The sequence below is a fragment of the Chiloscyllium plagiosum genome, unplaced genomic scaffold (assembly GCF_037043375.1).
Source record: "Chiloscyllium plagiosum isolate Xiang-an unplaced genomic scaffold, Cpla_swu_hap1 HiC_scaffold_15, whole genome shotgun sequence".
Classification (NCBI taxonomy): domain Eukaryota; kingdom Metazoa; phylum Chordata; class Chondrichthyes; order Orectolobiformes; family Hemiscylliidae; genus Chiloscyllium; species Chiloscyllium plagiosum.
Genome location: NW_028270153.1, coordinates 41,454,741 through 41,468,521, shown reverse-complemented (window position 1 = coordinate 41,468,521; position 13,781 = coordinate 41,454,741). Strand labels below are relative to the sequence as shown.

The 13,781-nt window shown below is 40.3% G+C and overlaps 1 protein-coding gene across 2 annotated transcripts in view; it reads left to right on the top strand.

The window, feature by feature from the left end:
• The window catches only part of LOC122560076 (cadherin-4-like), a 673,208-nt gene extending 659,669 nt beyond the window's left edge, over positions 1 to 13,539 (top strand). For both annotated transcript variants that reach the window (XM_043710292.2, XM_043710293.2), the window contains 2 exons: positions 11,100 to 11,264; positions 12,175 to 13,539. In XM_043710292.2, the coding sequence (XP_043566227.1) occupies positions 11,100 to 11,264; positions 12,175 to 12,381 (372 nt within the window). In that variant the 3' untranslated portion in view covers positions 12,382 to 13,539. The remainder of the gene's footprint in view (positions 1 to 11,099; positions 11,265 to 12,174) is intronic.
• Positions 13,540 to 13,781: the final 242 nt, after the last annotated feature.

Below are 13,781 nucleotides of genomic sequence, written 5' to 3'. Positions count from 1 at the left end.
CAAAAAAAACATTTGTACAATGAAAGGGGAGTGGCCAATTCTCCCAGCTTAGCTTTTTTATGGTTTGATTTGGTTTTGGCAGTCAGACAGTTGTAAAAGCTGCTGCACCCAAAGGAACAGATGCAGGCTGATCCTCCTGTCTCTCTGACGTCTCTCCTGTGACAGCCTGTGTTTGATTTTACCTTTGCGCCAAGGAGTGTTTATGCAGATTGTTACAGGTATTTGGAACAGCATTGTTAAGTTGGGATGATGTGTCAGGTTTTCCGATAAGTTAAGTTATTCAGTATTCTGTTCTCTGTGTTTCATTCGGTAATCTTGTAAATATATTCTGCTTTGTTTAAAACTGTGTGGTTTGACTAACTGCATCCCTCCCAGAATATCTGTGTTACACCTGCTTAAAACGACCAGCAAAGTGAGGGTCTGGGCTACATTCTTGAAATGTTTTGAGGGGATCTGACCTGGTCCATAATAACATTTGCTGAACTTTCCTGATATTACAGCTATATTAGTAGCGTCTGACTTGTATTTCAGTTAATAGTTCACAAGTGACAAATGTGCGGTCATGTACAGTTTTAAGGGATTTGGGCAGATGAAGTTAAGATATACACCAGCTGCATTCTCAGTGAATTTTAGAATTGGTTCACAGAGTTTCTGATGAAGGGCTTTTGCCTAAAATGTTGATTTTCCTGCTCCTTAGATGCTGCCTGACCTGCTGTGTTTTTCCAGCACCACTCTAATCTTGACTCTGATGTCCAGCATCTGCAGTCCTCATGTTTGCCTCAGAGTTTAATGGTCTACTCCTGCTCTTATTTCTTATGATCTTATTTCTTCGTTATGTTTGTGAAAATTTGCTTTCAGTAAAAATAGTACTAATGAATAACTGTCAACCACTAACAACTAATAAAGTTTAAAATTTTTATTTTTCAGATTCCTATATACTGGTTCCTCACACCACCTTTTAAGCCCCTAAACTTATGTTTAAAAAACATCCAATACGCATACTAAAATAGAAACCAAATCATTTACGCACAGTGACTGCAAATTACGATTAGCTCAATTTCAACAACCATTCTTCTTTCCCTGATCTTTCTCTCATGATAGTTAGCACTCTGCACATTCAATTTACTGCTTGAAATTTTGGTGTCATGTTCATTTGGCATAGGTGGATGTGGTATTCTTCTTAGAGCCAAAATTAGTCATCTTTTCATAACAACCTTCCCAATGTTTTTCAGACATAATACTGGGTCTTTCTCCTCTCTCTTAACTGCCTGATGTTATCTGATGCTATGTTTTTAGGCTTGCACTCATGACAAGTGATTATAGAGTCATAGAGATGCACAGCATGGAAACAGACCCTTCGGTCCAACCTGTCCATGCCAACCAGATATCCCAACCCAATCTAGTCCCATCTGCCAGCACTTATCCCTCCAAACCCTTCCTATTCATATACCCATCCAAATGCCTCCTAAATGTTGCAATTGTACCAGCCTCCACCACATCCTCTGGCAGCTCATTCTATACACGTACCACCCCTCTGCGTGAAAAAGTTGCCCCTTAGGTCTCTTTTATATCTTTCCCCTCTCATCCTAAATCTATGCCCTCTAGTTCTGGACTCCCTGACCCCAGGGAAAAGACTTTGTCTATTTATCCTATCCATGCCCCTCATGATTTTGTAAACCTCTATAGGGTCAACCCTCAGCCTCCGATGCTCCAGGGAAAACAGCCACAGCCTGTTCAGCCTCTCCCTATAGCTCAAATTCTCCAACCCTGGCAACATCCTTGTAAATCTTTTCTGAACCCTTTCAAGTTTCACAACATCTTTGTGATAGGATGGAGACCAGAATTGCATGCAATATTCCAACAGTGGCCTAACCAATGTCCTGTACAGCCGCAACATGACCTCCCAACTCCTGTACTCAATACTCTGACCAATAAAGGAAAGCATACCAAACACCTTCTTCACTATCCTATCTACCTGCGACTCCACTTTCAAGGAGCTATGAACCTGCACTCCAAGGTCTCTTTGTTTAGCAACACTCTCTCGAGGATCCTATCATTAAGCGTATAAGTCCTGCTAAGATTTGCTTTCCCAAAATGCAGCACCTCACATTTATCTGAATTAAACTCCATCTGCCACTTCTCAGCCCATTGGCCATCTGGTCCAGATCCTATAGTAATCTGAGGTAACCCTCTTCGCTGTCCACTACACCTCCAATTTTGATGTCACCTGCAAACTTAAAGAACTGTACCTCTTATGTTCGCATCCAAATCATTTATGTAAATGACAAAAAGTAGAGGACCCAGCACCGATCCTTGTGGCACTCCACTGGGCACAGGCCTCCAGTCTGAAAAACAGCCCTCCACTACCACCTCCTGTCTTCTACCTTTGAGACAGTTCTGTATATCCAAATTGCTAGTTCTCCATGTATTCCATGAGATCTAACCTTGCTCATCAGTCTCCCATGGGGAACCTTGTCGAACGCCTTACTGAAGTCCATATAAATCACACCTACTGCTCTGCCCTCATCAATCTTCTTTGTTACTTCTTCAAAAACCTCAATCAAGTTTGTGAGACATGACTTCCCATGCACAAAGCCATGTTGACTATCCCTATTCAGTCCTGTCCCTCAGGATTCCCTCCAATAACTTGCCCACCACCAAAATCAGGCTCACCAGTCTATAGTTCCCTGGTTTGTCTTTACCGCCCTTCTTAAACAGTGGCACCACGTTTGCCAACCTCTAGTGTTCCGGCACCTCACCTGTGACTATCAATGATACAAATATCTCAACAAGAGGCCCAGCAATCATCTCTCTACCTTCCTACAGAGTCCTCGGGTACACCTGATCAGGTCCTGGGGATTTAGCCACCTTTAACCGTTTCAAGATATCCAGCATTTCCTCCTCTGTAATCTGGACATTTTGCAAGATGTCACCATCTATTTCCCTACAGTCTATATCTTCCATATCCTTTTCCACAGTAAATACTGATGCAAAATATTCATTTATTATCTCCCCCATTTTCTGTGGCTCCACACAAAGGCTGTCTTGCTGATCTTTTTAGGGGCCCTATTCTCTCCCTAGTTACCCTTTTGTCCTTAATATATTTTTAAAAACCCTTTGGATTCTCCTTAATTCTATTTGCCAAAGCTATCTCATGTCCCCGTTTTGCCGTCCTGATTTCCCTCTTAAGTATACTCCTACTTTCTTTATACTCTTGTAAGGATTCTCTTGATCTACCTTGTCTATACGTGACATATGCTTCCTTCTTTTTCTTAACCAAACCCTCAACTTCTTTAGTCATCCAGCATTCCCTATACCTACCAGCTTTCCCTTTCACCCTAACAGAAATATACTTTCTCTGGATTCTTGTTTTCTCATTTCTGAAGGCTTCCCATTTTCCAGCCATCCCTTTACCTGTGAACATCTGCCTCCAATCAGCTTTTGAAAGTTCTTGCCTAATACCGTCAAAATTGGCCTTTCTCCAATTTAGAACTTCAACTTTTAGATCTGGTCTATCCTTTTCCATCACTATTTTAAAACGAATAGAATTATGGTCGCTGGCCCCAAAGTGCTCTCCCACTCACACCTCAGTCACCTGCCCTGCTTTATTTCCCAAGAGTAGGTCAAGTTTTGCACCTTCTCTAGCAGGTATATCCACATGCTGAATCAGAAAATTGTCTTGTACGCATTTAAGAAATTCCTCTCCATCTAAACCTTTCACACTATGGCAGTCCCAGTCGATGTTTGGAAAGTTAAAATCCCCTACCATAACTACCCTATTATTCTTACAGATAGCTGAGATCGCCTTACAAGTTTGTTTCTCAATTTCCCTCTGACTATTAGGGGGTCTATAATACAATTCCAATAAGGTGATCATCCCTTTCTTATTTCTCAGTTCCACCCAAATAACTTCCCTGGATGTATTTCCGGGAATATCCTCCCTCAGCACAGCTGTAATGCTATCGTTTATCGAAAATGCCACTCCCCCTCCTCTCTTGCCTCCCTTTCTATCCTTCCTTTAGCATTTAGTAAAACTTAGAAATGAAATTAATTCTCCTTTTTGCTTTGGCCTACTTAATGGCATGGAGGTGCAAGTGTTGGACTGCGGTGGACAGTTGTTAATTTTTTTATGCTTTTATATTCCAATGATGGAGGAGTAGTTGCATATTAATATTTGTGGGATGGACATTGATATTGCTATGGGTTTTGTTGCGTGTATATCGTTGTGATGAAAGGAATCCAGATGAATTTGAGAATTAAGGAAATTCCCCATAATGTACTCAGTGGGATTTGTTAGCATCAAATTTTGATTTCTGGCTTGATAGTGTTGCAGTGGGTATTTATCTGAGCATAAAATTATAATTTTTCAAGCCTCATTAGGCACTTGCAGTACAAGATCCTTAATCAGTTCCCTATTCAAAACATTGATTGTATTATCCTCTAATAAATATATTTGTTATGTGGAAGGTGCCAGTAATGTGGGTTGGTGGACTGTCTAAGTGGCAATTACATTCAGCTATTTAAAATATATTTCATTACTTGAAATGGTGCCACAATTAAGGAATGAAATGCTGTTGTATTTTCCATTAATGTAGATACAGTGTATAGAATTTTTTTTCTGCAACCATCCCCATATATTTCCAGATCCAGGATACTATTAGTACTATCAATATTACTTCATGTTCTCCTTTTCTGAATTTCAAGTTCAGATTTGCCTCCAATCGTTAACTGTTGCTCGATGACATTCCACCCCATGCAAATCAAGTTGAGGCAAAAGAAGCTCCTCCAGAAACATTCCATCCTGCAACATTTCTCAGGATAGATCTTCCTTTATTCTGTTCCCAAATAGTACTTGATAAACAAGCACAAATTTGAAGAGGAAATGAAGAGGAAGAAGATGGAAGAAGAGTTCAACGTCATATCATGCCCAAAAGACCAAAGAACTCATCACTTCTTACCTCAGTTTGATTTTTTTTCCCCCGTCCAGTCCCTCCCAACTTATATCTGTGATTCTTCTGATGCTTTACACCTGTTTCAGAATTTCCAATTCGTGGGCTCCAGCCACCTCCTTTTTGCTATGGACATGCAATCCCTCTACATGTCCATTTCCCCATCAAAATAGTCTCAGGGTTCACTGCTTTCTCCTGGAAAAAAGGCCTGAACTGACCTCATCCGCCATCAGCCTTCACCACCTGACCGAGTTTGTGTCATCACTTGGAACAACTCCTCCCTTTTTCTTCAGGTCAAAGAGATGGCCATGGGTATTTGCAAAGGCACCAATTATGCCTGTCTTTTTGTGGGTATATGTAACATTCCTTGTTCCAATCCAAATCTGATCCTTCCTCTTAACACTTGTACATCGATGACATCATCGCTGTGGCTTCCCTCCCTCCTTTGCAATTGGAAAAATTCATCAATTTTGCTTCTAGTTTATACTCCACCCTCACCTTCACCCGTTCCATCTCTGACTCCTCCCTTCCTTGACATCTGCTTCCATTTCTGAGGATAAGCTGGCCACCAATATCCACTACAAATTACTTTGACTATATATCCTCACACTCTGCTTATTTTAAGGGCTCCATTCCAGTCTCCCAATTTATCTGTCTCTATCCTACCGGTTCTGATAATGCCCCCTCCCCCAAGGAAGCTTCAGAAGTATCCACCTTTTTCCTCAACCAAAGATTCCCCAACATCCTGAGCTCTTAGTCGTGTTCGACCCATGTCCCACACTTCTGCTCTCACTTCTGCCTTCCCACAGCAATGATAGAGTCTCCCTTAGTATTCACTTACCACTCCACCATTCTCTGCATCCAAAGGGTTGTAAGCTGCTATTTCTGTCACCTCGAACAGGATGCCACCACCCTCCTCTCCCTTGTCAGCCATCTGTGGGGACCGTTCCATCAGGGACATCCTGGTCCTCTCCTCTTCCATTCTCAACATCTCCTCATACCTCCTCTGCACTTTCCCATGCAAATTGCAGAAGGTGCAACACCTGCCCATTTGCCTCCTCCCTCACTGTCCAAGATTTCAGACATACCTTCCAGGTGAAACAGCGATTTACCTGTACTTCATGCAAACTAGTCTATTGTCTTTGTAATTTACAAGGTGGGGATCTCCTCTACATTGGGGAGACGAGATACAGATTTGGTGACTGCTTCACAGAACACCTATGCATTGTCCACAAAAAGACTGAGTTTCCAGTTGCCTACCACTTCAACAGCCCACCGTGTTCCCTGGCCAAGATCTCTGGCACAAGTCTCAGCACAAGCTCAAAAAACAACACCTCATTTCCTGCTTGGGGACCTTGCAACCTCTAGGACTCAACATCAAGTCTGAGTTCAATTACTGTAGCACCTGATTTCTCCTGTCCTTTTTTTTAACTCACCTGATTCCTTGTCCTTTGTCATGGGCTGCTTTTAGTACAGTCACCCATTCCCATATGTTCCTTGTCCCATTATCATATTGTATGTTTTGCATTTAGCACAGCTAGCCCATTTTCTCTCTCTTAGCTCTTGTTATCACTTACTCAGCTTTTTTTTCTATCCTGGACTGCTATCCACAAGCTTCTTGTTTCCCTCCCCCTTTAATATTTCTCTCTGGCCTCTGGCTCCACCTATCCGCTCACCTCCCCATTTTCAGCCCCATCCCCAAGCCCCGGCTTCAGCATAAATACCAATTTTTCCCAGCTGCTAACACTTCTGAAGAAGAATCATTGCTTTCTTTCTGCAGATGATGTGTTTCTCCACCAATTTCTGTTTTTATTTCAGATCTCCAGCATCGGCATTTGTTTTGTTTTATTATTGTGGTAGAAAGACATGCCACTCACGTTAAAATGCAGCTTAGGCATTTCAAGCTTTCCACTTAACCTCTCTGCTCTGTTCACATTAAAATCAGGACAAACACATTCAAACTTTTTCCTCCTTAACATATTCTGGACTTAGAATTCTACACACGTTTTCTGTAATTAAACACGCTGGTATATCCTGCTTCTAATGGATAAAACAGGATTTTCACAATTAGATTTTAGAATTTTCTGATTGTTAGACTATTGAAGTAGCTTATTAAATGTTTGTGATTGGTTCAACAATCATCATTATTGATGCATCTCTTTTCCCATTATCATTAATGAAATAACATTGTTGGAAAGCATGCACTGAATTATTGTGCATTACCTACTTTTGTCTGAATTATATGTTGAAAACAAGTATTTCTTCCAGTTTGTTGAAGGAAATGTGGCACACATTCAGGCGACAGACTGGCTTGGCAAAAGTGAGTGAATGTTAACCCCAAAAAATATGCAGTTGGGTTTAGACAAAATGATAAAATTTTATATTTTCTGAAACTGACTTCAGCATTGAACAGAGCCAGAATGTGATTTTTCTTATGGGCTTCTCTACCCCACTATCAGGTTTAAATGCAGGTCAGAAGTCTCATTTTTTTCAACAGAATTTAATATTTTCTTCTAGCACCCAGAAGCAGGTTGAAGTAGCAGTGCTATTTCCTTGAGTAGGATGGTGCAGGGTGCAGATCTTCTACCACATTCCCCATCCCCGATCAAGCATGATGCATGTCTAATGTGCAGGACTGCCTTGCCAGCTGGACATCAGTTGAAGTCCTTAAGTGTCTACTTAATGGTCATGTTATGACTTTATCTGGCTGCACACAACTTTTTTTCCCAGGGATCCAGCAGCAATCCTTATGAGAGGGCTGTGTGTAATGCCTTTCTTTTGTGCTCACTGGATTGCAGTTTGATTCGAACAGTCTTTATGAAGTATTTGTATGGTGGTTGCATGTAATGTAATAAGGGTGGCACGGTGGCTCAGTGGTTAGCACTGCTGCCTCACAGCGCCAGTGACCTGGATTCGATTCCAGCCTTGGGCAACTGCCTGTGTGGAGTTTGCACATTCTTCCTGTGTGGGTTTCCTCTGGGTGCTCCGGTTTCCTCCCACAGTCCAAACATGTGCAGGTCAGGTGAGTTGGCCATGCTAAATTGCCCATAGTGTTAGGTGCATTCGTCAGAGGGAAATAAGTATGGGTGGGTTAATCCTCGGAGGGTCTGTGTGGACTCGTTGGGTCGAAGGGCTTGTTTCCACACTGTAGGGAATCTAATCTAATCTAATGTAGTCATGTCCATGACTAGTATAGCACAAGGCAAAGCTTGTATTTCTAACCCCAGAATTTTCATGCAAAGAAATATGCATGCATTATCAGGCACATTTGTGTTACCTTAGATAACCAATATACACACATGACTGTTTTCAGGCATCAGCAGTTCAGTAATCTCATCAGTCTCCACATAAACATTGCACACATTCTTTAAATCATGTTGGTTTATTAATCGTATGCTGGCTGTCCATCTGGGCAATGTTCCCTACCAGGGAAACAACATTCATGAGGTTTTTTTTGTTGCCACGGTACCAGTTGTGCCATTTCTCTTGTCGAATCGCTAGGGACCTCTGGATCTCCTGATTGATCTGTGGACAGTGCAGGTGCAAAGTTCACATCTTCCTGCTCACCCATCTGCAGGTGAGCAAGAGCTTCCCTATTTGTCCATATCTGGGCAACATCAGACAGGCTGCATTGTGGGGAAGGGGGGAATCTTTCACATCAGTCAAGTTGAGGAGGAGGGGGAGCAGTTTGTGAGTGGGGTCTGTGATTGATTTTTGAGAAGATTTGTAGCTCAGGTTGATGATACGTATGTAGCTTGCTGAGCTTGAAGGTTTGTTCTCAAACGTTTCGTTGCCATACTAGGTAGCATCATCAGTGTGGGTCTCTGGTTAAGCACCTAGTGTTATGTCCCACCTCTCTATTTATAGGTCTTGGTTTCTTAAGGTGGCTGATGTCAGTTCCAGTTCTTTTTTTCAAGGGAAGGTAGATAGGGTCTAAGTTGATGTGTTTATTGATGGAGTTCTAGTTAGAATACCATGCCTTGAAGAATTCTCGTGCATGTCTTTGTTTCGCCTGTTCTAGGATGTGTGTGTTGTCCCAGTCAAAGTGGTGACCTTTTTTGTCTGTGTGTGTAGAAGCTAGTGATAGTGGGTCGTGGATTTTGGTGGCCAATTGGTGTTCATGCATCCTGGTGGCAGGTTTCCTACTAGTTTGTCTGATGTAGTATTTTTTACAGTTCTTGCATGGTATTTTGTAAATGATGTTAGTTTTGATGGTGGTACCAATTGGATCCTTTATGTTCATTAGTCACTGTTTAAGTATGTTGGTATGTCCAGTGATGATGAGGGGTTGGGTGGTATCATATCTGTGGGGATGGGGTAGGGAAAGGGTAGGGCCAGGTTAACTGTGATCTGACAAGGGGAGGTCAGGTTGGGTCAGATTTGATCTGGCGAGGTGTGGAGCTTGTCAGGTTCATGTCTGCATGTGGGAGAATGGGAAAATGTCAGGTTTGATTTTATGGGAAAAGGCGTGGTTGGGAAAAGTGAGGTTATGGGTGTGTGAGGTAAGTTTGCAGTTGGTTGAATAGCTACTCCAGTTTTAGATAAATGTATGTAACAGCCTATTTTTTCTTGAGTAGGTTTTTTAAAATTTCATTTCATTAGAACCCTCCAAAGTCTTTGATTTAAATGGAGACTTTCACAGAATTCCAGGCATAATGGAATTGCTCAATGGAAATTTCAAATTTCCTGTGCAATTCTTCTGGAGCAAGTGTTACGATGAGATTCCACAGTGTCAAACTATGTGCAAAACCTGCTATCTGGCCAGTGGAAAATGTGGGCCAGTGATCCTGTTACCTTTGGTCCAGTGTGCTATTTTAGGTTATCGATTCACTTCTGAGAGTCCAGTACTGTACTTGAACAACAGTTGTGTCCTTGCTTTTGGACCATTCCTTCAACACAACTTTTTGCAACACCTAGGAGTTGCATTTTGTAGTGTCATTTGCTTGATTGGAGCAAGATACTTGACTTTGAGTTTCAATGTCACTACTAGGTTAATGGCTTCCAGAGTGCACTGAGTTGCTGCTTCATTGTTGGATCTGAAAAGTTTTACACAGTCACAGCATCTGTGATTTCTACATCAAGAGTGATGCACTTGACAGCATACCTGCAATTTACATCTGCTCTCCTTACTTCTGTCTCACGTCTAGATGATATCTCTGTAACTGTCATAACATTCTTGGAAGACATTTTGCAGCAAATGGTAGTGACTTGAAGGAAATGCTTTGAAGTAGCTTTTGGTCAGACTCATGGATTCATGGATACACAAAAAAGCATACACAATCATCTCTCTCTCCCATATTATCCCTCATCTAATTAAAAAGCTGCTTCTTTTATTCAGTTTCACTTCCAGTACTACCCTTCACACCTAGGGTAATGAAGACCAAGTTGCAGCAAAATTCCTAAGATGGCTCTCGGCTTTCCAGGTTCTTTCTTTGGATTTGTAGGATGAAAGCATTCTTTAGGAGTAACTTCCTTGATTACTCTTTTTGTTTTCCAGCTCTTCTATCATCTCTTTCAGACTGGAGCTGTCCTCAACAGTGCTGAATCGACCTTATATTCGCATTTACTGCAAAATGATATTCTCCAGGAAAACATCCTAAACCTTTAAAACACGTCTTTGTACTCTCAGGAATTTGTTCTACTGTGTGCAGTGATACACTGCAAATTTCTTTTGGAATGTTAAAGGTTAATCGTCCAAATTTTTGTGCTTGTTCTCGGTGAGATCTGATCCTTGAGATCTCCATTCATGCATTCTGTACTCTCAGCACAAGAATGATATCTTCAAACGGACCCAACGTCCCTTTTGAGAGCATCATTTTTGGATTGTCATATTATGTCACTTCACAGAAATCTATGAAATTTCTGGTGTTAAATTATCCAGCACTGTATTTCTAACACTTTATGTTAACCTGATGTTCTCCTATTATAGTTATCATTCCAATTGTCACAAACAATGTCTCTCAAAGCGCAGGAAAATTCTGCCTGTGAATTGTTGTTGAATGGGGATTGTACAGTATTTGCTGAAGTGCAAGTTCTTTGCTCAGTAAGTGTTCTGAGTTTCTAGCAATTCTGGAATGTCAGAGTTTTTTTTATTAAAATTCATGATTCTGAAGAAACCCAGTTTAAAGGCAAGGCCACTCTGTTCTGCAGGATTATGACTTGAGCCAGCTTCAGCAGCCAGACTCACTGGATCCTGGATTAACAAAAGCTCCTGGGATCAGGAGGGTTGATGAGCGACCTATTGGTGCTGAACCACAATATCCACTGCGCCCAACTATTCCTCATCCTGGAGATATCGGAGACTTCATTAATGAGGTACGAATGAAAACAAAATTGGCTGATGTTTATTGCCTCATACAAGCAACAATAGCAAAGACTTTTTAAAAAAAATTATATGGTGTATTTGTCACCAGTACTTGTGACAACACTAAATCTGTTAGTTCTGTATCTTTGACAAAGTTGTTCGATTATTCTATCATTTTTCAGTGTAGGTGTTTATTTTCAGTTGAGATTCAGAGATTAGGATTCAGCTAAATTGTATACTTAAATGATAGGTTTGCAAGCAGAAAAGTATGCATCCATGTGTAGGTCCACAAGATATGAAAGATTGTTGTCATCCCAATTCATTTCATACCAGAGTTAGATGATTAATTTGTGATTACTTCAGTAGCCCTTTAGCTGAAGAATTTGAGCACAGCTTGCTTGCAGAAATTCTCAGGTGGACCTTCAACGCTGCCTGCCAATCTAACTCTTATCTTACGTGGTTTAGTTTTATCATTCTTCAACAGAATGCTGCATGACATTCACTGTTCTGTCCTTTAGAAAACAGAAATGGAAATCTAACATCCAGCATTCCTTACATGTGATGGACACAGAGCACGTTCCAGATCATCCCACATCTTGCCAGAAGTACAAAATGTATTCCTAAACAGAATTTTGGAAAGATTTAAGAAAAATAACAAGATTCAAAGAAATTCCTCTACTATTTGAAATGATCAGTCACAGTAATAGTAATTATTTAATATTGCATCTTGGGAAAGTATCCCATATTTTCTGAAGTATCTGTTATCATGGTATCCTAAACTAGTTACCAAGTAAAACGTTGTGTCCAGGATTTTGCAAACTTTTGACGTGAAAACTGATCAGATTTAAATGTTAATTTAAAAAAAAAGATTTGTCTTAAAATGGTTTGAAGATTTCATGATTTTCTGAAATACTGTTGCAGGGTCTCAGAGCAGCGGACAATGACCCGACAGCCCCACCCTACGATTCCCTCCTGGTTTTTGACTATGAAGGAAGTGGTTCAACTGCAGGTTCAGTCAGCTCCCTGAACTCATCCAGCTCTGGTGACCATGATTATGATTATCTTAATGATTGGGGACCTCGATTCAAGAAGTTAGCAGACATGTATGGTGGCGGAGAAGATGACTAATAGTAAATTAGAAATGAAGGAACTGTACAAAAAAAGAGGCATCTTTTTTCATTAATATTCCCTGCTGACCATAATATTTTAGTGGTGTGTTAGTTTTTTTTATTTTAGAACATGAGCTGTTAGCATGAATGCTTGTTGTCTTTTATGCATATTTTTGGTCAGTCAGCAGGAATATCGCTCAACTTTGCTTTACAACTAAAGAGGAAAGGCGCTCTTTATTAACTTGAATTTCTTAGTACAGAAACACTGTTTTTAAAGTGCCTTTTTGGTACATTTTATCGGATTCCCTCAATCTCAGGAGCGATTAAAATTCAACCATCTATTGATCCCTGGTCCAGTATTGACCACGAAGAGAAAATGAACAAATCAGTTTGTTTCCACACTGGTGAATGGACAAATTTTCCTTTTTTGCCTTTTAAACTATTGGTGTGTAAGATACATTTAAAAAAAATGAACTGTATAGAAACACGTGTATTAACAGCCATGTTTAAAACTAAGCAGGTGGGTGGCTAATCACATTGTATATGTTGTATAGAGCTTAACATTGAAAATCTAATTGTCAAGCAGTGTAAAAAAAAAGACAGGAAAGGACTTTCTGAAGGAACTGGTTAGATTTCATTAACATTAAGGCCATTTCCCTTTCAAATCGAAAGTAGAACAAACATCTGATTAAAGTAACTTAATTTTTTTTAAAAAGCATTGTTACCCACTTGATTTCATTCTGTAGAGTGTACATAATGTTACACAGCTGAAGCAAACATCATCTAGTTAATGTTATATGTATAATTGGAGCTTTCTTTTCCTTTTATGCATGTCTTTTTTTTAATATTGAAAGCGTAGATGCTCGCATGGCTGTGGTTGTTTCAAAGAACGATTTCTTCTCGTGTTGTGTGTTCACATTTCAACACAAATCATTGCACAGTTAGAGGAAACTTTTTTTGTAATGGTCAACAGCACAAATATTTTGTATCGTTGTTTGTACCATTTTGTACCAAAAAAAAGGGAAGGTAGTAAAAGTTTTGAATGCGTGTTTCTAGTGCCACTGCAGTATTGGTTAAACTGAGTAACAGCTTTGCAAATTTATTGTGTACCAGAGCTGAATCGGTGCATTTGCTCCTGGCCCCTCAGTGTTATAAATAAAGTTCCCCTTTTAAAACAGTGCTTTGTTTTCAATTCCTTTCAACATTTGCTATTTTTGGAAACCATTAAATACTACATTTACAGTGATCATTCAACTGAATATGTGGCCTTCTTTCAATGATTCATCTTCTGAGCTGATTCTGTCTATTTTGTGTGCATGTCTAAAAGCTGTATTGTGCCTTTAATAGTTTTGAACAACAGGATTTTCATCTGAATTCTTCAAATAAAGGTTGTCAGGTAACATTGTAGTTATCCTTGTG